Source organism: Ipomoea triloba, chromosome 12, assembly GCF_003576645.1.
Source record: "Ipomoea triloba cultivar NCNSP0323 chromosome 12, ASM357664v1".
Lineage (NCBI taxonomy): Eukaryota > Viridiplantae > Streptophyta > Magnoliopsida > Solanales > Convolvulaceae > Ipomoea > Ipomoea triloba.
In genome coordinates this window covers 3,149,355-3,177,174 of record NC_044927.1, presented here as the reverse complement: position 1 = coordinate 3,177,174, position 27,820 = coordinate 3,149,355, and the positions used below count along the sequence as shown (strand labels likewise).

The following is a 27,820-nucleotide window of genomic DNA, read 5'->3' as shown; positions in this document are numbered from 1 at the left end:
ACATTTGTGTACCAAAACCACATTGGTTGCTTGGTTTAACCAAATAAAATTTTATTCAAAAAATAAACTTGGTCCACACATTTATGTAAATTCCAGTTTAAAACACGTAAAATACATTATTCTAACTATAAAATATAACGCAAATAGGATATGCGTTTCTAACATCAAACACATGTCCCAAGTGAGTTTTTCATACTTTTGTCAACTTTTTATTTCGTTCCTATTTTTGTCAATTATACCCATGCAGTCATATTCCAGTCAAAAATCTCCAATTAGGAGTAACAAATAACTAGACAAGTGGTCTCTTGCATATAAATCTTTTGCAACAAGGCACACAAGTTTGGTGGTAGGGGGACATGGCATAAAAATCACTCGTCTTCTATATATTTTGACCTACTTATACCTATAAATAGGGAGTCCTTAGTCATTTACATAATTACAAAAATATTACCTTCATAGTGACCAATTTACTTTACTTGGTTGTCTCGGGGTTTTTCTTTTGGACAACTTGCATATTTTGTATAAATATTGTAATAGTTCATAGTGGGCGACCTTGGAAGTTCAGGTAATAGAATTTTTTAAAATTAATAATTTGTTTGAGAAATAGTTAAGACCAAAAAAACAACATTTATAAAGCCTATAAAGCCATATGTTTGCCCAATCTAATAATAGCTTCTCGAATGAGAGTTTAGTTTGATTCATTTAACCATGTGTAGACCTCTTTATTTTTAGCCAATTAAAGCATACTTATTGGTTCTTTTTGTTGTTGTTGTTATTTTTATTTTATTATTATTATTTTTTTTTTGCTTATGTGACCGAGTGAGAGGAGATTGATGTGGATAAAAGAATTTAAAAAAGGGGAAAAGGGTCAAATTAGCCCCTGAACAATAGCTGAAAAGTTAATTAGGCCTCCGAACATTTAAAAAGTACAATTAGGCCCTTTAACATGTAAAATTGAGGCAAAAAATCCCAAAAACCGGTAAATGATTTGCAAATCATTTACCGGTTTTTGGGGTTTTTGCCCAAATTTTATATATTAAATGGCCTAATTGCACTTTTTAAATGTTCGGAGGCCTAATTGACTTTTCCCGGTTCATGGGCTAATTTGACCCTTTTCCCTTTAAAAAATAAGATTATTTTTTAAATTTCTATAATGTAAACAAGAATTAGTGTGCGATGCATGAGCCTCTTGACGCTAATGCATGAGCCTATTGGGCGCGTCAAGATAACCACCAATTAGCGATCCTATTGACTTTTTTAGAAATGAAATTCATTTGATTATTTCTCTATTGCTTCATTGCTTGTTACATGTATTGAATAAGGGTCACACTTGTGTGAGACCGTCTCACGGATCTTTATTCGTGCGACGGGTCGGGTCGGGTCAAAGCACCATGCAAATGTCATACTTATATGTGCAAATCTCATACTTATATGCTCAAATATAACACTAATCAAAAATACAATTTTTGTTACTTATAAGAGAAAAAGTAATACATTTTTCCTAATAAGTAATGTTGACAAGTGCCTCTCACTTATAAGGACAAATATAATACTTTTGAGGAAAAATGTAATACTTTTAAATCGAAATGTAAAAGTATTGTATTTTCTCTTAAAAGTATTACATTTAACCTAATAAGTAATAAAAATTTTATTCCTAATTAGTGTTAGCATATAAGTATAGCATTTGTGCATATAAGTGTTACATTTGCATCTTGAACCGACCCGACTCGACCCGTCTCATGGTGAGACGGTCTCACCCAAGTTTTTGCCATTGAATAAAAACTCAAAATTATCAACAATATTTGTGGTTGCTATTAGAATTTAGATTTTTGTAGAGGTTGAAGTATAATAGAATTCAAAATTTCAAAGCATTCTTCTGAATGTTAGCGCATCAGTAATTCAAACAAACAACGATAACCTTCGTTTCTACTTGATACTATTCCATCCACGTCTTGATCATTTGAGAAGGTCCTCCCATTTGCAGTACTGTCCTCCGGCCAGTGCACGATAATACCTATCTCTGCAGTAGACGGGCCTTCCATCGGCGGCCTCTGCAGCCGCCGCCGCCAGATCATCATCGTTCTTCACTTCCCCCGGCAATCTCAACGGGTCAGCTTTCCTTCAATTTTTAATCACGGCACTCGCGTATTAAGTTCAAGTAATTGCATACTGTGAACGTATTTTTGAATCATAAAGAGGCTTAATGCTTACCTTATGTTGAATTTCGTGTTGTTCCTTGAACTGGATCCATTGGATGAATACTCTTCTGTCGTAAAAGTGTTGTGGATGAAATCTTCTACTGGGGTAGCGAATATGAATAACGAGACTGCTGCTACCAGAAACGCCCCTGTTCCCACTAGGGTCTGTTTCAGCAATGCAATGACTGGTTTCACCTAGATGCATAAATTCCAATAGATTTATGGCCTCTAAAATTGAGTTAATGATTGATCAGACTTGTATGAGAAATATGTAATTCTGAATAATAATACTCCGTAATATATACTGCATGTCGGCAGAATTAGGCAAATGGATTAATTTGGCAGCAGCCACAATGGTTAGGCAAGTTGCAAAGTTTGATCAAGAATGTTAGGCAAGTCCAAGAGTTAGGCACCTACAAAATTTGAACAAAAATATTTATTGTTTGGTCCCTACATTTTAGGCTAACTACAAAATGACCCCAATTTCTCAACTATAAATAGGGAGGTCATTTGCCATTCTTGTCATCCCAAATCATTCTATTCTTCCCTCATATACTAGAGATATTAGAGAGTTTGTTGAGTGTATTTCTCCTTCCTAGCAAGAGAGAATTATCCTTGTTTTCTCCTTGTTAGTTAGAGAGTGGTTGTAACTCCTATTTTCTCATAGTGAAATTCTTCTACCCTTGCCCGTAGTTTTTACCCTAATTTATTTAGGGGTTTTCCACGTAAAATCTGTGCCTCATTTATTTTTCTTTCTCAAATTATTGTTGCAATCTGATCTATCCCACTTCCGCGGGCGCAACAATTGGTATCAGAGCCTTTAGATATATTGTTCAGAATTTGTTTCAAGAACAATATGGCAGCGAAATTTGAGATTGAAAAATTCAATGGGAAAAATTTCTCATTGTGGAAATTGAAGGTGAAGGCTATCCTGAGGAAAGACAACTGTCTAGCAGCTATCAGTGAAAGGCCGGTGGATTTTACTGATGACAAAAAATGGAGCGAGATGAACGAGGATGCTATGGCGGATCTATACCTATCAATAGCAGATGGAGTATTGTCAAGCATCGAGGAGAAGAAGACGGCCAAGGAGATTTGGGATCACCTCAACCGGTTGTACGAGGCCAAGTCACTGCACAACAAAATTTTCCTTAAGAGGAAATTATATACTCTTCGTATGTCAGAATCTACTTCAGTGACGGAACACTTAAATACGCTGAATACTCTATTTTCCCAGCTTACATCTCTAAGCTGTAAAATAGAGCCACAGGAGCGTGCGGAATTTCTACTTCAGAGTCTACCTGATTCGTATGATCAGCTCATCATCAACTTAACAAACAACATCCTTACAGACTATCTAGTCTTCGATGATGTTGCAGCTGCGGTTCTTGAAGAAGAAAGTCGGCGCAAGAACAAGGAGGACAGACAAGTCAATCTGCAACAGGCAGAGGCGTTAATGGTGATGAGAGGAAGGTCAACAGAACGTGGCCAAAGCAGTGGTCGTGGTAGATCAAAATCAAGTAAGAAGAATTTAAAGTGTTACAACTGTGGAAAGAAGGGTCACCTGAAGAAAGATTGTTGGAATTTACCTCAGAATTCCAATCCTCAAGGAAATGTTGCAAGTACCTCAGATGATGGAAGTGCTCTCTGTTGCGAAGCATCAATAGCCAGGGAAGGCAGAAAAAGGTTCGCGGATATATGGCTTATAGACTCGGGAGCCACATATCACATGACCTCAAGGAGAGAATGGTTCCATCATTATGAACCAATCTCAGGAGGATCTGTGTACAGCTGCGACGATCATGCCTTGGAGATTTTCGGCATTGGAACCATCAAGCTGAAGATGTACGATGGAACAGTCCAAACTGTTCAGGATGTGCGGCACGTGAAGGGCCTGAAGAAAAATCTATTATCCTATGGAATATTGGATAATAGTGCAACCAAGATTGAAACACAGAAAGGAGTCATGAAGATTTTCCAAGGAGCGCTTGTGGTGATGAAAGGGGAGAAGATAGCTGCAAATCTATACATGCTGAAGGGAGAGACTTTGCAAGAAGCAGAGGCATCGGTTGCCGCATGTAGTCCAGACTCTACGCTGCTATGGCATCAGAAACTTGGGCACATGTCAGAACAAGGAATGAAGATTCTTGTGGAGCAAAAGCTACTTCCGGGGTTAACAAAGTTATCACTTCCTTTGTGTGAGCATTGTATAACAAGTAAGCAACATCGTCTTAAATTCAGCACATCAATGGTTAGGCAAGTTGCAAAGTTTGATCAAGAATGTTAGGCAAGTCCAAGAGTTAGGCACCTACAAAGTTTGAACAAAAATATTTATTGTTTGGTCCCTACATTTTAGGCTAACTACAAAATGACCCCAATTTCTCAACTATAAATAGGGAGGTCATTTGCCATTCTTGTCATCCCAAATCATTCTATTCTTCCCTCATATACTAGAGATATTAGAGAGTTTGTTGAGTGTATTTCTCCTTCCTAGCAAGAGAGAATTATCCTTGTTTTCTCCTTGTTAGTTAGAGAGTGGTTGTAACTCCTATTTTCTCATAGTGAAATTCTTCTACCATTGCCCGTAGTTTTTACCCTAATTTGTTTAGGGGTTTTCCACGTAAAATCTGTGCCTCATTTATTTTTCTTTCTCAAATTATTATTGCAATCTGATCTATCCCACTTCCGCGGGCGCAACACTGCACTCTTAAACATATTTCATGCAAAATAAAGTTTAGGCTGTAAATTTACCTTGTACGATCCCAGAAGCCTATCGCGAGCCAAAATCTGCAAGGAATAGTCAACTGAAAGCATTACATTTAATATATGTTTTTCGTTTAATTTGTTCTTTTGTCTGTGAGTTTCTGGCAATTAATGTCCTATGCAAGCAACTATTATAAGATCAGAGGAAGATGATCTTTGCATTTTAATCTAATTAGTCTCTCATCATGCTTTTATAATAAGATCTTCAGCAATTTTACTGCACTATATCATTCTTAATACTGAGTAACTTTTTTATTCAAAAAAAAAATAAAAATACTGAGCAACTTTTTATTATTTACAATTCAGTGAAAGATTCAAGTCTTTGAAGGGCAATATTTGTATCCTATCAAAACTAGGGACATGCAAATTCACAATTGATATCGGGAATACAGGAACTATTAGTTCAGTTTGGTTAGAAATGAAGGCAAAAGTTCTAAGATGTTACATTCTTAAGGCACTACTAGATGGGCTATAAGAAGATTGTTCGATGCTACACTCCACACCCTGGCCTAATAGGATTGTGGAGATTAAATCACGGTGACTCAGTTGCCCATTAGGTGGGAGACCAGTGTTTGGTGTCCATCAGAACTGACAGGGCTTAATTATACATCTTGTCCATAATCTACCATCCAAGAATCAATTGAGCTACGGTAAGAGTAAAACTCCCACATTGTGTCTTGGTGTAATTATTTAATCTATTCTATTGTGCAGGGGGTGGGTGTGGAGCAGCCAAGCAGGGTGAAGATAGTGAGAAGGAAGGCAGACCTCAGGTGGCTTTACCCACATTTGACCATCATACCATCCAGTCTCTTCATAAGGTACAACAGCTGATAGAAGCCTATCCCCAACATAGCTCCATCCCTTTCATGAAGAAATAAAATCATCATCAGAGAATAAATATCGATTCAGAAATTTACTGATATAACATCCAAGTATGATTTGAATGATGTAAAAAGATCTTACCAGATAAATCCTCAGAACAATCAGTCCTACTAAAAGAGTTGTTCCTGTACCAGAAGCTAGGGCAAATCGTAAGGGATCCTGGAAGACAACAAAAGTTTTTCAAATTCTACCATATATGAGAACTGAGAAGCAGCAAAAGCTTATTTCTGCAACTGAAATGACTGCTTCCCTTTTTTTTTTTTAATAGTAAAAGCATGAGAGTACCTTGGAAGGATCAAAGCTAGCAGCTGCAATGGGCACTCCTAAAACTGTGAAAGTAATGAACCAAAGGCCCCCAAGACGTAGGAAGAATGAACCTGGACTCAACTCAGCCCAGGAATACATTGCTGATTCTTTGAGAGATGAGTATTCATTCACCTGTTAACCAAGATTTGTTCATTATTAGTTTGATGTGATAGTGCAAGCGCTTACCACTACCTTATCAATTGCTGAATTTTTGCTGAATTTGGCCCTTTTTTGGCCTCCGCCCATCAAGTTTCCTTATTCGTGGCCTAACTCTAATACCACTCAGAACGAAGAGTTAGAGACGTTAATTTATTTCCTTATACTGCCACCATATTTTCTAGAAGCAGGGTATTGGATTTGACTCTGCCCAATAATTTTCTAACTACCAATTGTTAAACTGACAATTTACTGGTCTCCACCGCTTGAACTTGGTTATATGACCACAGCATCCTAGAGACTGCTTTCTAAGAGTTTATATTTGCAGATATTGAATAGACATCATACCGGCCTCTGTTCAAATGGCACTTCAAATTCCAACCCAGGGTCCCAACTCCGACCTGGTAGCCCACCGGTTCCTCCGTTCATCTCATCTTTCAGGGCTTTTGCTGTGAACCTCTTTGATAGGATCTGTGCTTTGTTAACATGAACTATCCATGAACTGCAACTTCCTCCAGCATGGTTCCCTTGTTGCCGACCAGGAACTAGAGAGCAGGTAACATTTAACCTAAGCATTTACTTTTTGATTAAGAAGCTTAAGCTTATAATTTGGAGGAAAGGCATCAAAGACTCAAAGAGTGTTCTTTTGCCCCATGGTGTAGTTTGTTGATTCTACAGGTGGTGCAGTATTTATGTGATGCAAAATAAATCTGGTTATTGCCCACCATTTGAACTTAACGCTTTGTGGACAATTTCAGGTATGGCCCATAAGATTATTCTTGGTGATCCACGAGTCTCCTGCATGGTGGTGGTCCATTGCATAGTAAGATTATCTTGAAGCTTTGTGGCCAATCCTTTTTTGTTTTTATTTATTTTTTGTGGTTTACTTGGCTTGCTTGTATGCTGCTTGAGGTGCAACGTGGCTTGCGTTTTCTTTGCACGCTGCTATGCGTTCATTTCCTCAGATTTCCACGCTCTTCTCCAAGTCATAAAAGTCAAAGAAAATAAATCGTGCAAAAGGAAAAGAATTTTCGAACAATTTTTTAAATGCCTTTATTAATTTGTTACCAATTTTACTAAAGTTTGACATTTAAAACAAAGTAGTGGTTAGTTTTGTTTTCTTTTCTCAAATATTGTAGGGTTCCTTTATTTTTCTATTATATTCTATTTTAATTCTAATTAATTTTATTTCACTCAACTATTTTATACTCTCTTATATTTCATACGGTAGTCCAAATCTTACCTAAACTTATACCCCTTGGTTGATTACTTGGCCATTTTTGTCTAGAAATTCTGTCTAGGGTAATTAGCATTTAAGTAGGATCACTTAGTCCCACGCACTCCCACCATTCTTTCCTAACAATTTTCTAGCACAAAATTAAATCCCAAGTTTAAAAATTTCTAAATCTTAAATCAAAATTTTTTTATAAAAAAAAAATCAAATATCTTATAACCCATTCAAATATCCTATTTTCTCTTGTATTCCACATTTCCACATATCTTTCACACATTAGCAAATGTTGTTCCTTATCTAAACCCATACACCACCCACCTCGTCAATTACTTGGCCATTGTGTTTAGGGAGCAGTTATTTTTAATTTTAAAAATTGTTTATATCCTCAAATTTTTTTATAAGTACCATCTCAGTATCTCACCCTTAATTTTGTATCACTTTTTTATATCTTATATTTATATCTTAATTTTTCTCTAGTCAAATTTTGAATTTCTCAAAAATGGAAATTTCCAAATCTACAATATTCTCCAATCCCTAGGGGAGATATGACTATATGAGTTCCAAAATCGTTATACAAGAGCTTCAAATTTTAATGCCTTACCGTGCACATTGATGTGCCTTCAATTAATTTGAATAAATGGTGTCACATAAATATTTTTATCAGTTACTTTTTAAGTATCTCAACTAATTATTTAATTGAATCAAATTAATGAACTGATGTGTTTAATTGCAACTTTTTAAAGCTAAGAAGCCTAATTGCTTTTTCGTATAAAGTTTAGAGGCCTAGCTATTTGATTTTTTTCCAAGTATATATTTTCATACATTATTTTTTTAAAAAAATAATGTTTATTGTAATTTTTAAAATAATTTGTGCGCAAATTCATGAAATTTCAAAGTTCTAGTTATTTCTATGCATAATATAATTGTCATAAAACACAAAATACAAATGTTTGATATTTATATGTCAAAATTTAAAAGTTCTAGTTATTTTTATGCATAATTTAATTGTCATAAAACACAAATGCTTGTAGTTTTCTCACCAAATTTTAAAAGTTTTGATATAATTTTCATGTAAGAATTTTTAAGGCCAATAAGCCTTTTAATTTCCCATTTCTTATGGGCTATGGCTTTAGGAAAAGAACGTAAAATGAAACAATGTAGAAGCCAACAATGCTATCTCTAAATCTCTACCTGATAAATGCATAATAATTTGTCTTATTTACAAAGAAGTACCACAACATATATACTTTAGATAAGATACACACATGTTTGACACTTACAATCCTAAGAATGCAGTTGGGGGAACAGCCTTTGCCATGAATCTCTAGCATGTCATTTTTCATCCTGTGCAAGGAAATAAATCTGTTATCCTCAACCTCACTCTGTTCTTAATGGTTAAGATCTCTGCTGTATAGTCAAAAACCAAACAACTACTTCTCGTTCGACCAATCCTTGTTTTTTGGGTATGAACTCCCAACAAACAAAGATTGAAAACAGAATGCAATAGGATGCATAAACGCATGGCAGCAACGAAACCGGTAAGCCTCTATTTATTCAATTCTGATTATCTGATATAATGTGAACCTAACAGAGTGTACGAATTGTGTATAATAGAAGAAGCAAATAATTTCTTAATATGCCAACTACTATGTAGTATGATGACGCCTCTGTTACCATTCCAAATGGGTGGTCACAGAATCGGAAAAAAAAAAAATTAATAATAATAATAACTTCTTAATATACAAAACTAGTTGAAATGCTGCAAGTTAAGCTGTCAGATCTTAAAGATGTATCATAGAGAAACAAGTTGAGATGTCACATCATGAGAAAATTTCAGCTATATATGGTAGAGGCAAAATAATTTTTAATGAGGTTAGCAAGGGGAAGAACATCTACAGAAAATACTTGTGAAAGCTGCAATAGAGATGTTTGCAGTGGGTAGTAGGAATACAGAAGGTGAACATATCTGCTACGCTACAACTAGAGCTATAGAACAAATATATATATATATATATATATATATATATATATATATATATATATATATGACTCCGTACGTGTTATCCACAAAATGACATCTGTTTTTCTCTGGTTCATTTGGGAGTCTCAAGTAGTTGTGAAGAAAACTTAAATTTTGGAGAGCAAAGTATTGGTAACCTAAGGTGACCAAACACACAAGAATGCAAGTATTAAATTTCACGACATTTGACTAAGCTATGTAAGTATTGCAGCTTGGTAAACAGTAGTTGTGTCAAACAGTATATACAAAACAAATGAAAGGGGATTATGTTATATGTATAAAGAACACTCATATCTACCTTCCAATCAGTGATGCTCCTTGACAGAAGGGCTATATACTGCTCCATTGCCTCCTCCCGGCTAATGTCACCTAGCCTTTGCCAAGCATTCCTATCGGTGGTTATAAACTTAAGTTATCAACTCCTGCTGTTATTTTAAGTTCACCAAAACAGAATTTAAAGATTGCATAAATCGAGTTCGTATATAACGAACTTGACATAACTCCACTCCCCCATCGAATACTCAATTATGGGCTGCAGGGCTAAGAAAACTCAATTTTGTTACACTGTCAACATAAGCTTAGAGTCATGGTGTTCATTTACCATCCTATCCTGTCTAATGTGTGATGAATACTTTAGGCGAAGATCACAACAAATTTGATCAGAAGTCATACATACTAACAAACTATTTGATTTCAATCTCTAACATTAACAGCATAGAAAGGTTGTGCAGTGGTGAGTACCATTTGGCGCGAGCCGAGAGCTTCAATGCCATGGGCTGAGTTCTGCAACAAGGCCCGTCGGTAGCGACCTTGTGAAGGCCATAAAGCTGCATCTTCACACCATTGTCAAGCTGATCAGCATTGGCCTTTGAATCCACAAACACCACTGCAGTGCCAAAAGCCTTCTCCAGGTCTGTTCTCTCAATCCCTTCCCACTCATCATCAAACACTCCCTCCTCTCTTAATATCTCATTTTCCTCTGAAACTTCATCTCCCTCCATCTTTCTTGGCCCTTCAATCTCACCATGCTCTATGTGAATTTCGCGAAAATCTTCTTCAACAGGACCCTCTACTTCAATTTCTTGAACCTTTCCTCTCTCAGGACTTTCATCGACTACTTGGTCTACAATTTCATCATCCTTATCTTCTACTCCCCCTTGATGAGCTACTTTTTCCACACTTTCATCGTCCCCACCACCGACAATCCCTTCATCTACAAAACCTTTATTAACTTCCAGCCTCTCTGCCTTTTCAGTGGCATCTACGCAGCAGAAACCCATGTTTTTGTGCCTTGCAAGAGAAGCGTTGGAATGGAATTTGGAGAGGATGAAATAGATGAGCACAGAGAGGCCAACAGTAAAGGCCAATTCTTGGAAGAGCATGATATCCAGGTCCATATTGCATAGAGAGAGTAATATGAGAGGAGTGAAAAGAAGGGAATTCTCTCTGAGACTAAACAAAAGGGGAGGGGATTTTGGAGGAGCAGAGCAAAGTATATTCTGATTTCTGAGAGATGAGAATAGATGGGTTGTGGCGATGGTGTGCTGGCAGGCAAGCTTTCGCAAAAACAGGGAAAAGGCGAGTTGTCTGAAAACGATGGTTTCACTAACGATCGATGTATCGAAACCTCAACCGGCCTTGTTTTCTCGGCACCCTCTGTCTTTTACCAAGAATTTGTGCAATCCCTTTCTTGTCTTGTTTCTCTTCTCTTCCTCTCCTATTGTTTTTTCCTTCTTACCCTCCTTTCTTCTTATATCTTATCCTTTAATAACTATAATAAAAGTGAAATTGTAAGTTTAATATCAACCAACAATTCAACTTGATGGATTATTATTAAGTAAAGTATCACCAAAATGTTATTATATTATGCATTAAAAAGAGTAGGAATATGAAAATATAGAGAGTAGTTCACAAGTTACGGTTTAACTTGTCAGAAGGGGTAGAATTAGAAACTTTCATATTCATATTATTCTGAAGAATAAAAACTTGAGCATAGAAATTGACGTTTTACTTTTTACCATATTCACGGAGAGTTAAATGCTTATATTGATCAGATGACAAATTTTTCTGCTCATATTCATCATATACTTTAAGGTTACTTGTATGGATCAGGTGACAAATTTTTAGAATCATATTTATCATATACTTTCGGTTTAAGAAACTCCACCTAATAAATTTCACCTTTTTTTAATTGTATTTATCATATACTTTAGGTTCAAGAAACTCCACCTGATATATATATATATATATATTTTTTGTTTTGTTTTGTTTTTTTTTTTTTAATGTTGCAGGCATAATAAGATCTAAATTAATGTATACATTACACGATTTTCCTTGCAACAAGGCTGTGGATATATTCCAATTGTAGCCAACATTCACACACGTATGTTTGAGTCAAATATAAGACATTTTAAGTTTAAAGACTCAAATCAGTTGGTTGAATAGTCATATTCAAATTGAAGTTTTGGAGTATTTACCATAATGGAGCAACCATAGCAATCACACATCATACATCATACATATAATAAAAGAAATAAACCGTCATCCTTGATTAATATGGTTGCTTGGTTATTAGTATGTGTTCTTCATGCATTGCTAACTTATTTCAACAAGAAACTCCAAGGTTTGGTCAAAAGGACAAGATACCTTGTTTATAGTACTTTTCTTGGCTATACAGTCAAGTAAGTTTGACTCGATCTTAATTAGGTATGGTTGATTGTGATTAGTGTTAAGATGCGGATTAAATTATAGATCATATGAGAATTGTTAGATAAGGGCGAGGAGGACTAGGTATGTCTCAACCATACAATAGGAAATAAAGTCCTCGCTTGTGTTCTTAACTAGAAATGGGAAATGAGTCTTTTTTTTTTTTGAGTACTATTGACCATGTTAAATATGGTATCTGTTCATATATACTTTCTCAACCTACGCTCAACGAGTCAATATCGCTCTCACTGAGGTTCGAACTCATGATCTCCCATTTAGGAAATGAGTCTTTATCTTCAAGTGAAATATAACCAGACCTCTTCGTTGTCCTTGGCGAACCAAAAAGTCTCATCCTCAACATGTCATATGCATCCCAAAAAGATAGGTTCTTGTATTGTGGCAGATAAAACCATTGTGGTCATCCTTAGTAATCATGTTGAACATTACTTACATTAAATGTAATATTTGTAAATTTTTTTTCCATCATTTTGTTACCCGTTAAGTATTAATGATTAACAATAATTTCCAACAAACACTTGAAATTGTATAAAACCTTGTAAAGGCAAGGAAAGGGGGAGGGGGCAGTTGGAGAAGGGGCACGTTTTCATCATTACAAATCAATTGTTATTCTAAGACAAACATATTATTACTACATCGTCGTTACATATTCTCTTAAAAAGAAAGTGTTAGTGCATTCATGTTGTTTGAATTTATGTTGGATTGACACTAATAAAACCAAAAGGAGGGTTAAACATTAGATTAAAGTTTGTATACAAATTTGTATATATGTATGTGAGATTTGTGTATATAAATTGTAAATATAATTAAAGTAAATGAAGAATAATGATGATATGATGTAAAATTTTGAAAATAGACATGAAAATCGCTTTTTAAATTGTCATACAATAAGTATATTAACATTAACTTATGGCCTCTTGTATATCTTTGATGAGGGAGGGAGAAACAAGAGTGTAAGAAATAAACTTCTCAAAGTGTTGATGTATTGTCCATGTGTTGTTTTTGAATACCGTTAACAATTTTAAATTTTTGCACGTTTTAAACGGATGGGTGACGGGATGATGAATTTTGGCGCTAAAACAATAGTCATGAATGAAAATTGATACTAAAACAATAATCGTGTGATCAAAATTGATATAGACTAAATATCTGAATCAAAATTATCATTATACTAATCGTAAGACCAAAATTGATATTTACTCTTAAATTAATTATGTATTTGTATGATCAACTCAATTAGATTCTCTCCTAATTAAAACCGGCCACTACTCGCTAGTCATGTGAGCGGCGAAGTGGGGAGTGGGGACACGCAATTAAGGCTCCTTTTGGCCATAGGCCTTTCTTTCGTTGTATGTATATAATACCTATTCCGTCCCTTACTTAACCTGCCTCCGTCCTCATCTCCAGCTGAAGCACAACAGAAGAGTCTCCGTTAGGGTTCGCCTTTTCCGATCAGCGAAATCATGGGTGGAGGCAACGGCCAGAAGTCCAAGATGGCTCGCGAGAGGAACCTGGAAAAGAATAAAGGCGCAAAAGGTTCTTCTCTCTCTTTTTTCTCATTTTATTCATTCGTATTTGTGTCTGAGGCATGAAATCTGTTTCATAATACTGTAATCGGTAACGATTATTGTGATTTCGTCTTTGATTTTGTGTAATTCTACCGTTTCATGCAATTTAATGTCCCTATTTTGTCTGTGCGCGATTGAGCTTCAATTTCACGTTATTTGGTTAGCTTTCTGTTGAATCAACTTGCTAAGTGATCTGATCTGCACAGGAAGCCAGCTGGATTCCAACAAAAAGGCCATGAATATCCAGGTACTCCTTCATATATATGAAATTAGTGTTGTAGATTTCTGAATTATATGCTTGATTGAGAGGTTTTTTCGAATGGAATTCCTGATGCAAGTTTTCTTTTCAATCTTTCTCTGAATTCGAATTTTTGGATGGCCTAAAATTTTCTGTTGAAGCAATTGAAAATTTCATAAAAACTATACTCTCACCTTGTGTTTTTTCAATTTCTGGTTTCTTCACCTTTTAAATACAAGAATTTTACTACCTTTGAAATGTGCTGTTGCCTATTCCCAACTTTATTTTAGATCTATTCCTTAGTTGTTGCTCTTCTTTGGCTGTGGAGTCTTGCTGTTGTACTAACCAGTGTAATTCTTACAGCAAATTGTTTATGCTGTTCAGATCTTGATTATGTCATGGGAGTTCATATCTCATAAGTGTAAAAATGGTGGAATAAATGTGTAGATATATCTACTAGGATTTTTTGGCTATAAGTTGCACCCTTCGCAAAGAAGGGCAACAACATCAGAAATAGAGAAAAGATGAGTTCTTAGATAACTGGTCTGTGCGTGCAGGAGAAAAAAAATTATATACAGAAATAAATGAACCCTAAACAGAAGATTAGCTGTGTGAATTCTTGAGATGGCATTTCATAAACTTCATTTATTGTTGGAGCCAATACCAATGTGGGATCAAGGAATTTTTTCTTAAGCTGTGAGGCACTCAAGTTTCAGCAGTGTTAAATAGTTAATTGAAGTGAACATCACCCTTAGCACCACCCAAGGGAGCCATTGGGATATTAGTTATACATTAAGAAAAAGGGATTGTATGCATTTCTATATTGTTGTGCAAACACCATTGATTTCTTGCTGTTTTCTGTTAAGATGATCTTGATTTAACTATTTAGAATCAAGCCTTGAAATTTATACTATGAAATTTTTGGCTTGCTTATGTTGTCTTGATTAATGTATTTCTTGTGCTTTATATGTTTTTGATTGGATGGTTGCAGTGCAAGGTATGCATGCAAACATTTATGTGCACAACATCAGAGGTGAAGTGCAGAGAGCACGCGGAAGCAAAGCATCCCAAGGCAGACGTGTCTGCATGTTTTCCTCATCTCAAGAAATGAACAATTTGTAGTTGATAAAAACTCTTTTAAAGAAAGCTGGTAGATTGCCAGCGCTCTCGCCCTTGTCAGCCCAAGCAAGTTGATGTTTGTGTGTATTGTGTACTTGTTTGTGTGAGACTTGGAAATTGTTTTGAGTTGATAATATACTTTGAACCTTGTGTTGTTGCTCATTACTCATCAACTTGGATAAACCATCCCTTACAATAACATAATTCGTCTATTGGCCTTAATGAGACTTTAAAACATTTGTGCATCTAAGATTAACAATGGTGGATTTTAGATTTTGAAGTCTTGGGATTTAACTTTTAAAGATATAACTTGGTTAATTTCATTAGGAAGGTCTTACTGGGAAAATGAATCGGCTGAAAATGCAATACTACACAGCAATTGCAGGTGAAACACAACACAGACAATTTTTTTTAGTTCAAACATGGATACAGAATGTCAAAAATATACCTCTCCAATAGTACATGTCACTTTCACATCACTTCAAAACCACCCAAATCTAGTTCATTCAATTGCAAATTTATATTATGATGACGACGACCATGATGAAAGACCACATCACTGAACTCTCATCCTGCTATTCTCTGCGGCCCTCACTTGCAAGAAATATGGGTGGGCCTAAGATTGGGGAATGGATGTTACTTTATGGCAAAAAGACTTAACAGAAGGATATGGATATCAATGGAATAGAATTAAGGAAACAATGAACAATGAAGAGATGAAGAATAAGAAGATAATTTAAGTATTAGCAAACAGGTTTACCATTGCTTCTCTTGCTGTAAGCCTATCCTGATGATCATAGCGAAGAAGCTTGTCGAGAAAATCTATGGCCTGCAAGTGCACCTCAACATCAGTGGATCTGGATCCCGAGAAGGATCTATAGTAATTTAGATTTTAGAGATGGCAATACCTCAGGTGACACTAAATGCTGATTATCATTATTAATAAACTTGGACCATGGCTTTCGGCTGTGCCTGCAGGAAAGGAAAGGTGAGAAGTTAAAACATTTAAGATATATTCCTTTTGAAATGCAAATAAAAGAAGCCAAATATTGGCATATAACATATCCCGTCATACCAAAGATTGAAAAATACATTACAAGAAGAATAAAGCATACCTCCCGACCATAGCCTCAAGCTGAGGATCAAGCTCTAATCGATACTTGTGCAAATATGCATTCAACTCATCTGTCCCAAGTACCTAAAAAACAATAGTATTAAGAATCAGAGATCAAATCAAATAGAAAACCTTTTAATAAGCAGTCAAAATTAGCATGACCTTTCATGATTTCACTTTCACATCAACTCCAAATTTAATTTTCTACCAATAGTCTATGGTATTTCAATTGTATTTTAATTTGATATATTGAAAACTATGCATAACTCCCAATCTTCATGATACCTTGGCAATCTTGACAAGCTGATCTTGATTATCATGTCCATAAAAGAAAGGTTCCTTGCGGAAAATCTACATAAAATAACAGTAAAGAATAGCCATGAAGTAAGACATGAAGTTAAAAAATCAAATTTAAAATTATGTATTGCAGATTGGCAATGATGGTAAAGCACATTTTATATTTATATCCTTGAATCAAAATAAAGCGGGCTCATTCACACACACAAACAGATAACATAAAATCATGGGAAAATGACACTTTTAATCCCTCAATTGTAACTACTTTAATTATTTGAAGTGTAGATTTAAGTTATTATCAAAGTGGTAGATTTGATCCCTAAATGACTAAATCAAGCACCAATATGCCACTTATAAAGTAGCTGATTTGGACTCTGAGGGAGAAAATCCGCCACTTCGGTAATAAGTTTGAAGCACTAAGGCCTTGTTTGGTAAATGGCAGATCTGCCATTTTCGTTTGGTAACTCAGCAGTTTGGAGCAGTGGTTTGCTCCAAACCTCTGAAACCCCATACACTGCTTTTAGCAGCGTTTGAGGTTGGCGTTTTGGGGAAGGATATTTTATCCTTCCCCAAAACACCCTCCACTAAATTTAAAAAATAATAATAATAATAACTCCATGGATTTAGGAGCCAGGCTCCTTTAATAAAAGAGCCTTAGGCTCCTCTTCCCTTGCCCATCCGATGTGGGATGGGCAAGGACTGAAAATGAATGCCTGAAGGGGCATTGATCTCCCTTTTATAGAGGGAGGTCAACGCCCTTTCATACTCAACTTCTGATGTGGGCGTTGAGCTCCCACATCCTTTTGTTTGTTTTTCTTTTTTGGTTTTGTTTTTGTTGTTGTTGTTATTATTATTATTATTATTACTATTTATTTTTATTTTTATTTTATTATTACATAATAATAATAATAATATTATTATTATTACGAATGTCCTTTTTTCTTTTTACGTGTTAACTGCTAATACTAAGCAACTAACTTTACCAAACATCTTTTTACAAATCGCTGATACAATCAGCTGATCAAATCCGTTATATGCTATCCACTAACCAATGATTGCCAAACAAGGCCGCCGCAAATAATTGAGGGACTAAATCTACACAATGGTCATAACTAAGGGATTAAAAGTGTCATTTTCCCTAAAATCATTAATTGATTCTTACCATTCCTGCAAACATGCAGCCAAGGCTCCACATATCCAAAGAATAGTCATAGTCTTGCAAGTCAACAAGAAGTTCAGGACCCTTAAAGTATCTGCATAACAAGATTTAAAATTTTCAAAATCGTTTCAATATGCTAAATAGCTTAAACATTTTTAGAGCATGTGAAAGGCACATCCTATCACTAATGACAAGTTAACCTTTAAATATTTTTTAACTACTTGAACACTTTTGTAAGTCCATGCTATTACATTTAATCTTAACTAGAACAAGTAGTCGCTGTCTAACTAGAAGTAAGTTATGCCTATATCTAGCAGATCTTGAACAATGGAGTTGGATCAACAAATTCCAGCACCCTTCTATAATACTGTAATATTCTAATGTAGTAAGGCTCACTTTTAAGGGATTGTCAGAGTATGTATTCATAGAGTTACAAGATCAGGAAGTAAACTGAAATGACTTAAAGATTAGTTCTTACCTTGAAGCCACACGAACATTATATTCCTTCCCTGGGTGATAAAATTCAGCAAGGCCCCAATCTATCAATCGAAGTTTCCGCAACTCATGGTCTATCATAACATTATGAGGTTTGACATCTCTATGCATTATTCCTTGTGAATGACAATAGTCTAGGGCCTGCAATTTCATCAAATAAATTTCAAATGGTTTTTTCCTTCAATAGGTATCTTCTAAATAAAGGAATGGACACTCACTAATCTAACATTAGTGATCATCTAGCAATTGGAGTTTCCTTTTACCTTGAGAAGCTCATATATGTAGTACCGTATGTCATAATCTGTTAATGTGGGGTATAAAACCTTGAAATCTGTACTGTTTACATACTCAAATATCAAGCTTGGAGTTTTTGAGTGCTGATCTCTGACAATGTCAAGGAGTTTGACAATATTTGGTCCTCCACAGAGGTTCTGCAATATTTTGATCTCTCTCTTAATCTGCGTAGGAGTACAAAAACAGGAAATGTGTCAATAAGTTACAGTCACATTTTTATGTGAAAACAGAAAGGAGTAGGATAAAGTGGAGAAGATCAAATCGTTTCATCAGTGAAGAGATAAGTATTGAGAGTATCAAACATAAAAGACCAAATGTGAAAACATTTTTATATCTGCAGGTATTTAGGAGTGGTTTTTTTTTTTCTTGTAGAATTTAGATACAATTTAATACTCTATGAACCTGCCAGTATTAGTGAATCTCAACAGATACTAACGTGGAAAAACAAGCTGCATATAAATCAGAACTTTAATAGCAATATAAATAACCACATTATTCCTTAAATCCTTCTCTAAACAATCACAGTAAAACATTGTTCCAATGTGAAGTGTGAAGATATAAAAAGGTTATCCTACCTTCTTCTTCTTAACAGGCTTCAAAATCTTAATTATGCACCTCTCATTGCTATTGACATTTATACCCTCAAACACTTCACTGTATTTTCCTCTTCCGACTTTCCGAACAACTTCATAGTCATCCTGGTCACTGAAACAATAATGCAAGGAATGTTAAGAAGCATAATACACACAACATGCAAACTCTGTTTGTGTATAAGACAGATTAACATTTTTGTTATAAAAGGCGGTGTTAAGTAAAACAATCCTTATGAGAACCATCATTCTTTGTCTCCAACAGAAACAAGCTAACTATATGATCCCTGAAGGAATGAGTTTGGAACTGAGTACAAAATGATAAAGACTATCCAAATTTCTCTTGATTGTGTATATAATACATGAAGGCAAGCAAAAGTATGTTGAACTTCTAAGTAGTCAAAGTTATCACATAGTTCCAGTTAAGACAAGGAAGCCACTAGAAGGATGTAAATTACAAACAGGTCTTAACTTTGAATAGTTGCAGATGCCAGAGCCTAACTGGAAAGAACAAATTGTTCTTTACCTGGGAAGACTCGACACTAATACACACACACACACACACACACACCCCACAGATGATATGCATAGATGAGAAAATCAATCAAATTGGAAGAAATATACAATCAAAAAGTAAATGAACATAAAGAAGGCTAAAAATTCAAAGTGATATAATGCGAATTTTTTGCATTACTTGAAAACATATAAATACACATGGGAGACTATAAATTTAAAGCATGTGAAACCAAAGTGTCTTCTTCTGGCCATTTTATTAGCAAATACATCCCCTAAAACTCATAACCAGATAGAAAAGTCCCCCGTTACTGCTTTATCTCACTTAATTCAGATCAGAAATCGTCAAACTATATTCCAAACAATAACACGGAAAGGAAATTAGGCCTTAGGGTTTAAGCGATGGAACTTACCCCCACTGAACAGTGAGCGATTCGTAATCCCAATACTCCCTAGGGCGAACCACATTGATGTCCGCATAAACTCGAGATCTGGACATGGCTTGGAGAAGCAAAAGAAGCCGATTGACGAGGCGCGACTACTTGCGGCTGAGAACGGCGGCGGCGGCGGCAGGGAGCGTCGTTCACCACCAGCTTAGTTAACACCGCCCGGTCGTCACAAGAGCGATATCAACGAAGCAGATGGTGAGCAGATCGAATTTGTGTTCGTCTTGGAAAGAGAGTGACAGTAAAATGGATCTCGAATTCTTGACTCTTGAGGAATAAAAAGCACAATCATATCTGGGGGGGTTGGGTCGGTGCCAAGCTGACCTGTGTCCCAGTTGCAATTTTACTTTAAATACAATTATTATAAATATTTACTTTATCCTAAATTAGGCTCCAGAGCTGAAAATATTCACAAGAGTATAATGAGTAAAGAGTTTGTTAGATTTTTGTTACTATTAAACATATGGCATGTTTTGGGAATGTAAAACCTCGGGAGATATTTTGTGTGTTAGTCTTTAGTTATGAAAAAGAAAAGAGGTAATTTAGTAATACCCGACATAGACTTATAGGTTGTGATTGTACACCTATGTCCTTCACAATCTTTATTTATTTTGGATCTCTTCCGGACATGTGTTCAGGACCACATAAATTGTTCTAATTCTCCACGAGTCGATCTATTGGTCCGGGCTAATGACCATCATTCACTATATCAATGTCCTGAGACAATAACATGTTGACGGATAGCATATGGACATTTGAGCTAAGCCATATATTATAACCGCAACACTAATGTATGACAAACAAGTTTTGTTGTAGCGTAAAATAATTAAGGGTTTAAATGTATAATTTTTCCAAAAAATTATATGGTTATATCTATACAATATTTTTTGTTTAGAATTAAAACATGAAAATTATTATGTGTACATTTTTTTTAGTATGATCACGAGTTTTCTCAATTAAAGTATATTAAAATCTTATACATCGAAATTAATTTTATTTATGCTAAATAAAATTGTAACGATCATTACATTGTAAATTATGATTTACAATACGTATATAGAATCCGATATAAATTGTGGGACCGCAATGGGTAGATATTTTATAAGGGCATTAAAGTGACTTTAGATAGAGTGTAACTTTCATTCTGTGGGCCAAGTTGGGTATCCGATTATTTTATAGTGGTGCATTAAAGAATCTTACAAAATTGACCCTACTCACTGGATACTTGCTGCTCTCTTTTTCTGGAAAAAATTAATTTGTTAGGACAGGCAATTGCCACCCCAAAGATTATTTAAGATATAAAGTTTGGGCGGTCCAAATATAGCACACGTCACCAAGTAATTTGTACACTTCTCCATAAATATGTATTTCTAATTTATTTATTTATTTTTATGTGAAAAAAAAACTTGTAGTTATTACTCGAGAGTGCGTATTAAATAAATTAAATTTAATTGTTGTGTAATAATTCGTAACCAAAAAACAAATTGTACTATAAAAACTCTATGTGACGAACTCGACCGAGATGTCGTTTGGTTCACGGAATATTAGATTATCCTAGGTAATAGGGTTATCTTCAATAAGGTAATGTCAGATTTTGGGAATGTATTATCTTATGTGTTTGGTTTTGATTGTGGAATATAATATTACTTTGTTTGGTTAAGTGTTACTACATATATGTTAGGCTATGTGAATCAATTTACTATAATGTTCTCAATAATTTTACGGTAAGGCATTGATTAGCCCGACATAGCGCCAATGGCAAATTATGGTATGGATCCGGGTCCACCTTGCAAGGTGGACTCGAGTCTATGTTCACAAATTTAGAACTGTATGTTCACAATTTTAGAACTCTATATTCACACTGTGAATATAGAGTTACGAAATTGTGAATATAGATCCAAACCCACTTTACAAGGTGGACCCAGGTCCATGGCATAACAATTGAACACCAAGCTACACCACCACTCGACACATACCCCTTCTTCGCTATCTTTGTACCTTTAGCCCTTGATTTTATGCCTTCTTGTTCTGTGGATCTTAAATTCTTAACTTCTTTGCACCTTTGAACATATTCTCCACTATTCCAGTCCTTAATCCAATTAAAATCTCTCTTGGACCCCTTGGGCCTAGCCTTTTCTCATAATTCTACTCCTGCAAACCAAACACTAAAATTTAAATTATTACTTTATTCCCACAAACGCCTTGTAAGTACATTAAATTTAATAAGTAATACCATTTTTATAAGATAAAATAGAGTATTTCACTCTTTGTCCAACAACTGTAATTTTTTTGGCTTATAATGTTCAGTTTTGTTTGTTAATTTTTTTTTTTTTAACATTTCACTTTTAGTCCTTTTTTTTTTGTTTTTTTTTTTTTGTTGTTGTTTTTTTTTTTCACATAATGTATAGTGAAGTTTGATAAAATGATCGAAAAGGTGGAGATATTTTTAACATTTGCAACAAAAAGTTCAACAATTTTTAAAGTAAAATAACTAAAACTAAAGCATTTTTTAATCACAAGCACAAAGTAATCACATGTCATAAATAGAAATAATACAAGATCAAAAGTAGAATAAACCCTAAAACAGAATATGTCAGGAGAACAGTTATCATCATTCTTTGGAACTTCTCAATTCTGGCCATGGCTTCTCTCTGTCACTAGAACCCCCACTTTGCCCTGAAACCTGCCTTTTCTCTCTCTAAGATTTTATAGTTTGAATCCATGAGAAGCAGAATCTCATCTTATACAACTCAAGTACATTTGATGTACATCTCAACATGGGAATTGGGGGAAAACTGTACATTGCTCTGATCTGCAATCTCTCACTACAAACAATTTTGAACCTCCTCTACTTTTCTTGCCAATGTGACAATGAATCTTCAGACTAGGGTAGAACACCTTGCAATGTCTCGAACCGAGGTCTTAAACTGCCTTCGGTTGGGTTTGCTCGAAGTCGAAAACCTCAAACATGAGGCGTCGTACATCTGGTTTCCCATATACGGCATATGACACACCGTGAATGGCTTGTTGAACCGAAGTTGTGGCTGGATTTCTCAACCTCCGATTGTGCTCGTATGCATCCTGGACTTCCTCGCTGTATATGATAAATCGGTGGAGAAATTTTTCCCGCAAGTACTTCCCACAGAACTTGTTCATCAAGATACGACGATGTCTCTCCATCAACCATCTTCCCGGGGCATCCAGATGCTTCATAAGCAACCTCTCAGCCATTATAAGATCCTGCAGTATGAGAAGAACATAGTCAAACATTGTGCTACAAAGATAGTACCTTTTTTGGTAAATCCACGAGGTGTTCCAGGTCTTTCTCCATCCGTTTAACGGTCCGGGTCCACCCGACTAATCCCCGCTCACTCCTGGAGGCACGGGAGCTGGCCCGGGGAATCAAAACCAGGTTCTCCCGAAATTCTTCCCCACAAAGAGAGCTCACTTGCCACTTGAGCTTACCCCATTGGGTTACAAAGATAGTACCTAAATCTTAATTGAATCCATAGAAATTGAAAAAGATTTGATTTTTTTTTTAAAAAAAAAAACACTAGAATGAACCTAAAACAGGATTAGTACCTGGATTTTCTGACCAAGATATTCTAGTCGCTCATAACAAAACCGTGGATGTTCAAACTTGTACTTTGAGGGGTGCATAAAAGCAAGCTGCATTTTGTGTTCAATACATGACAAAAACCAACCCATTAGGCTCCCTCATCCCTATTTGTTTTCTTGCAGTATATAGGTAAGTTGAGGGCCTCATAAAAAGCCGAAAGCTTATAAGGGCCTAAACGAAATACCTGCAAACCGAGTCCAAGTTCTATGTTTCTGGCATCGGTGATCTCAGGAATTCTATCTGTCATTGCCAATGGATAACCGAGTGTTTTCATGACTTGAGGTCTAGTATCGTAATCCCATATATTTCCACGGAACCGATGCATGCCTGGTGGAACACATGCCCGGAATAGCCTAGGATGCGAAAAAAGAGCATCTTCTGGAGGCTGTTAAATATGAAAGAAAATATTCATTTCCAGAACACAAATAAAATCTTCTATAGTTCTAACTTCTATTCAATAATAATCAAATTGAGCTCTCTTTTTCAAATTTTAAATGTTAATGTCAGCCACTTGATGTACAAACGGGAATATGCAAGACGTAAATGGAACTAAGGAAAATGAATAAGAACAAGTCGCATCTGCAAAGAATCAATCAATAAATATAAAAGGGGCAAAGCAAAACGAAAGAACAGAAAGGAAAGAAAAAAAGGGTCTTGCCTTGTATGTAGCGACATCTTGCCAGCTTAGCTTGTTGCCTTCAAATTCTACAGATACATAGTCTACATCCTCTAGTTGCCTCCTGAGTCTGGGTTGGCAGTCTTCAGCCTCGGGATCCATTCCAAATACTTCGAAGAGAACTCGATAAACTTCTGGCATGCCAAAACATAAATAGATTGCTCCAAACAAAGCCCAGAATACAGATCTGTCACGATGCAATTGAAGCAACGTTAATGCTATGTAAAACTGGCTAGCATACAAGACCAAAATACGCAAATGATCAAAAGACAATCCAAATAAGGACATGCATTACAAAAAGATGTCATGTTAGAGGATGCATCAAGGTTTGCCTATTAGCTTAGGCAGTTAGGGACATAGGAAATCCCTGCTTTGCTAACAATTCCGAGTTAACTTGAAGTAGGACAAACAATGTACTAAACACAACAAAATGTTGACTTTTGAGACATTTTTTTCAGGAGACACAATATTATTTGGGATGACTGGCTAAGAAATGAATGAACTGGTGATCCTTCATCAAAGATCTACCAAATACAGAGTGAAAAACTGCCAACAGTCCCTTCAACTGCCACCCTTCCCCTACCATGCCCCTTTTCAAAATGTCCCTTCAACCTCAGCCAAGCTGGTTATACTATTGACTTGGTAACCACAAGATTACAAGTTTAACTACGGGACAACTCTAGCTAAGCTGGTCAGACTAGTAACCACACTGTTACAAGTTTGACTCTCAACAAAAGGGGCAACTCCAGCTAAGTTGATCAGAGTAGTAGGCTAGTAGCCACACTGTTACAAGTTTGACTCTAAGCAAGTGCGGCCTAGGGAACTTTTTGGTTTGAGCAAGTCACAAACCCTCAAATAGTGGTCGTAGGTTTCCTTGTCACTCAAAATGCTACATATACAACAGGGTATACATCCCAAATTAAAAGAGGTAAAAGACTATTTTTTGTGCATAAAAGGACATGTTCATTAATTCATTAAAAAGCCCCAAATGAGAAAGAAAAACAAGGCTAGGCTAACTCACTTGCAGGGAGGTTCTCGCTCTGATCGTTTCAATTTATCAATATCATCACAAGGAAAAATCAAATTCTGCAAACTGGCAGCTTTGATCCACTTGGGGAGAAACCTCTTCCCAATCAAAGCATACACTCTCTCCCTCATCGGCCCAGGCGATTCCCTGGGATATCTCTGCAAGAAGAACTCGCATAAGGCCAATTCAACCACGTATTCTCCCAAGAACCCTAGCCTCGAGTGCCCCGCCCTCACATGCCTCGCATTATTCTTCTCAATAAACGGGTGCTGAAAAGCTAAATACAACAGCGTATCAAACTGCTTAGCCGGATTATCGTCCCCGAAATTATCCGACGGCTCCAATGGATACCCAAGAGCCTGTTTCGCCTCCACCAAATAATCCCCAATCCAAGCTTTATCATAATTATTGAGCTTCGAAGAGGGCAAGCAAGAGCTCAATAAAGGGAACGACTTTAGCGATAATTGCGGGCTGTTAAGAAACCGTTCCGCTAGCTTCGCGTCATCTAGCGGAGGCTTGAGTATAAACCGTCTGGGCGGCGCCTTTTTCTTGGGGGAAGTTGCCTTTCTGCGCTGCGCGAGCTCTTTGAGGAGTCTCTGCGGGCTGTTTTCCGGGAGCTCTTTGGGTTCTACCGCTACGGCTGAAATTCGGAAGTTTGGAGAAATGGGTGCCGGAATTCTGGAGATCTTGAGGTGGGTTTGGAGAGGGAAGGGTGATAATGAGGATGAAAAGCTGAGGTCTGATGGGTGATGGACATTCAAGTGCGGTTTGAAGGTTGAACAGAGCTCCATAGCCAGTGAAGTGATAGAATTGTGGATTGAGTTTCAGGGAACAGTGGGATGAAGTTACATAATAGTTTTTCTGGATTGGATTTGAGTTATGGAGGTTTTTGCAGGGCTTTGATGGACTGATAGTAGCTGGAAATTGAGGTGCGGCTGAAGAGAGAAAAGAGATAAGAGATGAAATTTCATATTTCAAAAAAAAAAAAGAAAAGAAAAGAAGAGATTAAATTTCTAAAAGATATCTGGGCTGGAACAACTGGTATAGGCCCAATCCAATTTACAGATCTTGTGGGAGTGGTCTGGTTCAATAATCCCCTGCATATTAATCAAAATCCAGTCCAATCCCCTCAACATGGCAAATTATTGTGTGGACCATGGTCCACACATCTATGTGGACCATAATCAAATGTACATTTTTAATGTACTAAATGTACATTATTTTTGTACTGAATGTACATTATTTTTATACTATAAAAATAATGTGCATTCAGTACACAAATAATGTACATCCCCTGAATATAATGTACATTATTTTTATATTGAATGTGCATTATTTAATAATATGGTCCACACAATAATGATTGCCTCAACATTCCCTTGTGGTCACTGGTCAGTATTTTAAAAATTTTTTTTTTTAAAGAATTGGTCTGTAAATATTTATATAAAACAAAATATTCCATGTATCAATTCACAAATATTTTGGTATGCTAAATGTATTGTTGGGGATATGGTTCAAATGGGACTTAGCTTGAGTTGATCCGGTAGTTAGTTTAGCAACTATAAACTTTTAAATTTGACTCGTCGTGAAAGTTGTCTATTGATAGTTTGAGTCGACTAGCTCTTTATCGTCCTTTGCCACTTAGAGTCATAAGATGAGTTTCACTTAAAGCGCACCTATGGACTTTCTCCTTAATCAAAGGATATGGGACCAAATGCAACCTCGGGCATGGACATGGTCCATGGATCAATTGGTTTTTTTTTTAACTGGTTGATTCAGTTTAGAGGTTGTTTTGAGTGAGTAGTTATGAAATGTGTGGACCAAGCACAATGAGAAATGTGGAAGTCCTTAGATGTAGAGTTAATTAGACACTTTTTTAAAAGTAGAGATGACAATGTGAGTTAGGTTCACAGGAGTCCGTTTAGACATGACTAAATGTGTTATATCGTTGCATGTCTGGCATAAGGCCGAGACAATATAATCAAGATATCTTGAATCGAAGCTTCTTAACGAGGGTGACATGAAAGGCATGCTGCAGGGTCTACTAGTGTGTGAAAGAAGCACTAAGATAGGAAGAAAACAGCTCTCAACTAAACACCACAACAAAAAAATATCCCTTTGTCCCTAACTTATTATAATGTGATGATTCGAGCAATCAAAGCTAGCATGCATGCGGCCCCTGCACCCGGTCTGGGGGCAATATAATTGAGAGAATACAACATCATGTGTAGCTATATACTTTAAAGGTAATATGGGGTTGATTGATATATGCATGAGACAGACTTCCACTACATATATTTTGAAAGGTTAAGGATGGACCTGGACCCAAAAAAAAAAAACAAAAAAAAAAAAAAAAAAAAAAAAAAAAAAAAAAAAAAAAAA

The 27,820-nt window shown here is 35.9% G+C and overlaps 4 protein-coding genes and 1 long non-coding RNA gene across 5 annotated transcripts; 2 read left to right on the top strand and 3 right to left on the bottom strand.

Moving 5' to 3' along the window:
• Positions 1–1,789: 1,789 nt before the first annotated feature.
• Positions 1,790–6,982, bottom strand: LOC115998435 (protein CONSERVED IN THE GREEN LINEAGE AND DIATOMS 27, chloroplastic). The gene is made up of 7 exons (XM_031238016.1): positions 6,654–6,982; positions 6,129–6,281; positions 5,925–6,002; positions 5,727–5,822; positions 4,950–4,985; positions 2,212–2,393; positions 1,790–2,119 (listed from the first exon to the last, which is right to left on the bottom strand). The coding sequence occupies exons 1-7, from the start codon at positions 6,879–6,881 to the stop codon at positions 1,957–1,959; spliced, it is 936 nt and encodes a 311-aa protein (XP_031093876.1). The 5' UTR covers positions 6,882–6,982; the 3' UTR covers positions 1,790–1,956.
• Positions 4,777–11,404, top strand: LOC115998436. The gene is made up of 4 exons (XR_004093895.1): positions 4,777–5,611; positions 5,673–6,861; positions 7,064–7,128; positions 8,836–11,404. It is a non-coding gene; the product is annotated as an uncharacterized LOC115998436 (long non-coding RNA).
• Positions 11,405–13,657: 2,253 nt separating this feature from the next.
• LOC115998935 (uncharacterized protein At2g23090-like) lies at positions 13,658–15,426 on the top strand. The gene is made up of 3 exons (XM_031238602.1): positions 13,658–13,819; positions 14,058–14,098; positions 15,081–15,426. Exons 1-3 carry the CDS (start codon positions 13,747–13,749, stop codon positions 15,198–15,200), a joined length of 234 nt encoding a protein of 77 aa, XP_031094462.1. The 5' UTR covers positions 13,658–13,746; the 3' UTR covers positions 15,201–15,426.
• A 139-nt stretch (positions 15,427–15,565) lies between these two features.
• Positions 15,566–20,422, bottom strand: LOC115998934 (casein kinase II subunit alpha-2-like). Its single transcript, XM_031238601.1, has 10 exons — positions 20,084–20,422; positions 19,143–19,272; positions 18,537–18,731; positions 18,257–18,414; positions 17,782–17,872; positions 16,608–16,673; positions 16,324–16,406; positions 16,117–16,180; positions 15,969–16,037; positions 15,566–15,824 (listed from the first exon to the last, which is right to left on the bottom strand). The coding sequence occupies exons 1-10, from the start codon at positions 20,167–20,169 to the stop codon at positions 15,765–15,767; spliced, it is 1,002 nt and encodes a 333-aa protein (XP_031094461.1). The 5' UTR covers positions 20,170–20,422; the 3' UTR covers positions 15,566–15,764.
• A 2,173-nt stretch (positions 20,423–22,595) lies between these two features.
• LOC115999719 (ribonuclease III domain-containing protein RNC1, chloroplastic) lies at positions 22,596–26,388 on the bottom strand. Its single transcript, XM_031239607.1, has 5 exons — positions 25,433–26,388; positions 24,394–24,598; positions 23,920–24,120; positions 23,699–23,785; positions 22,596–23,356 (listed from the first exon to the last, which is right to left on the bottom strand). The coding sequence occupies exons 1-5, from the start codon at positions 26,227–26,229 to the stop codon at positions 23,039–23,041; spliced, it is 1,608 nt and encodes a 535-aa protein (XP_031095467.1). The 5' UTR covers positions 26,230–26,388; the 3' UTR covers positions 22,596–23,038.
• Positions 26,389–27,820: the final 1,432 nt, after the last annotated feature.

What these genes read in the sequence shown, in the direction of transcription:
- LOC115998435 (XM_031238016.1), bottom strand. Translation starts at nt 6,881, where the DNA reads ATGCTTAGGTTAAATGTTACCTGCTCTCTAGTTCCTGGTCGGCAACAA. An exon ending in TTGTTCTGAGGATTTATCTG is followed by an intron (nt 5,823 to 5,924) that starts GTAAGATCTTTT and finishes TCTTCATGAAAG; the next exon opens with GGATGGAGCTATGTTGGGGA. An exon ending in AACACGAAATTCAACATAAG is followed by an intron (nt 2,120 to 2,211) that starts GTAAGCATTAAG and finishes TAAAAATTGAAG; the next exon opens with GAAAGCTGACCCGTTGAGAT.
- LOC115998935 (XM_031238602.1), top strand. Translation starts at nt 13,747, where the DNA reads ATGGGTGGAGGCAACGGCCAGAAGTCCAAGATGGCTCGCGAGAGGAAC. An exon ending in AAAGAATAAAGGCGCAAAAG is followed by an intron (nt 13,820 to 14,057) that starts GTTCTTCTCTCT and finishes TGATCTGCACAG; the next exon opens with GAAGCCAGCTGGATTCCAAC. An exon ending in AAAAGGCCATGAATATCCAG is followed by an intron (nt 14,099 to 15,080) that starts GTACTCCTTCAT and finishes GGATGGTTGCAG; the next exon opens with TGCAAGGTATGCATGCAAAC.
- LOC115998934 (XM_031238601.1), bottom strand. Translation starts at nt 20,169, where the DNA reads ATGTCCAGATCTCGAGTTTATGCGGACATCAATGTGGTTCGCCCTAGG. An exon ending in ACATATATGAGCTTCTCAAG is followed by an intron (nt 18,415 to 18,536) that starts GTAAAAGGAAAC and finishes ATGAAATTGCAG; the next exon opens with GCCCTAGACTATTGTCATTC. An exon ending in AGCATTTAGTGTCACCTGAG is followed by an intron (nt 16,038 to 16,116) that starts GTATTGCCATCT and finishes GTGCACTTGCAG; the next exon opens with GCCATAGATTTTCTCGACAA.
- LOC115999719 (XM_031239607.1), bottom strand. Translation starts at nt 26,229, where the DNA reads ATGGAGCTCTGTTCAACCTTCAAACCGCACTTGAATGTCCATCACCCA. An exon ending in AAGATGTCGCTACATACAAG is followed by an intron (nt 24,121 to 24,393) that starts GCAAGACCCTTT and finishes CATATTTAACAG; the next exon opens with CCTCCAGAAGATGCTCTTTT. An exon ending in ATCTTGGTCAGAAAATCCAG is followed by an intron (nt 23,357 to 23,698) that starts GTACTAATCCTG and finishes CTCATACTGCAG; the next exon opens with GATCTTATAATGGCTGAGAG.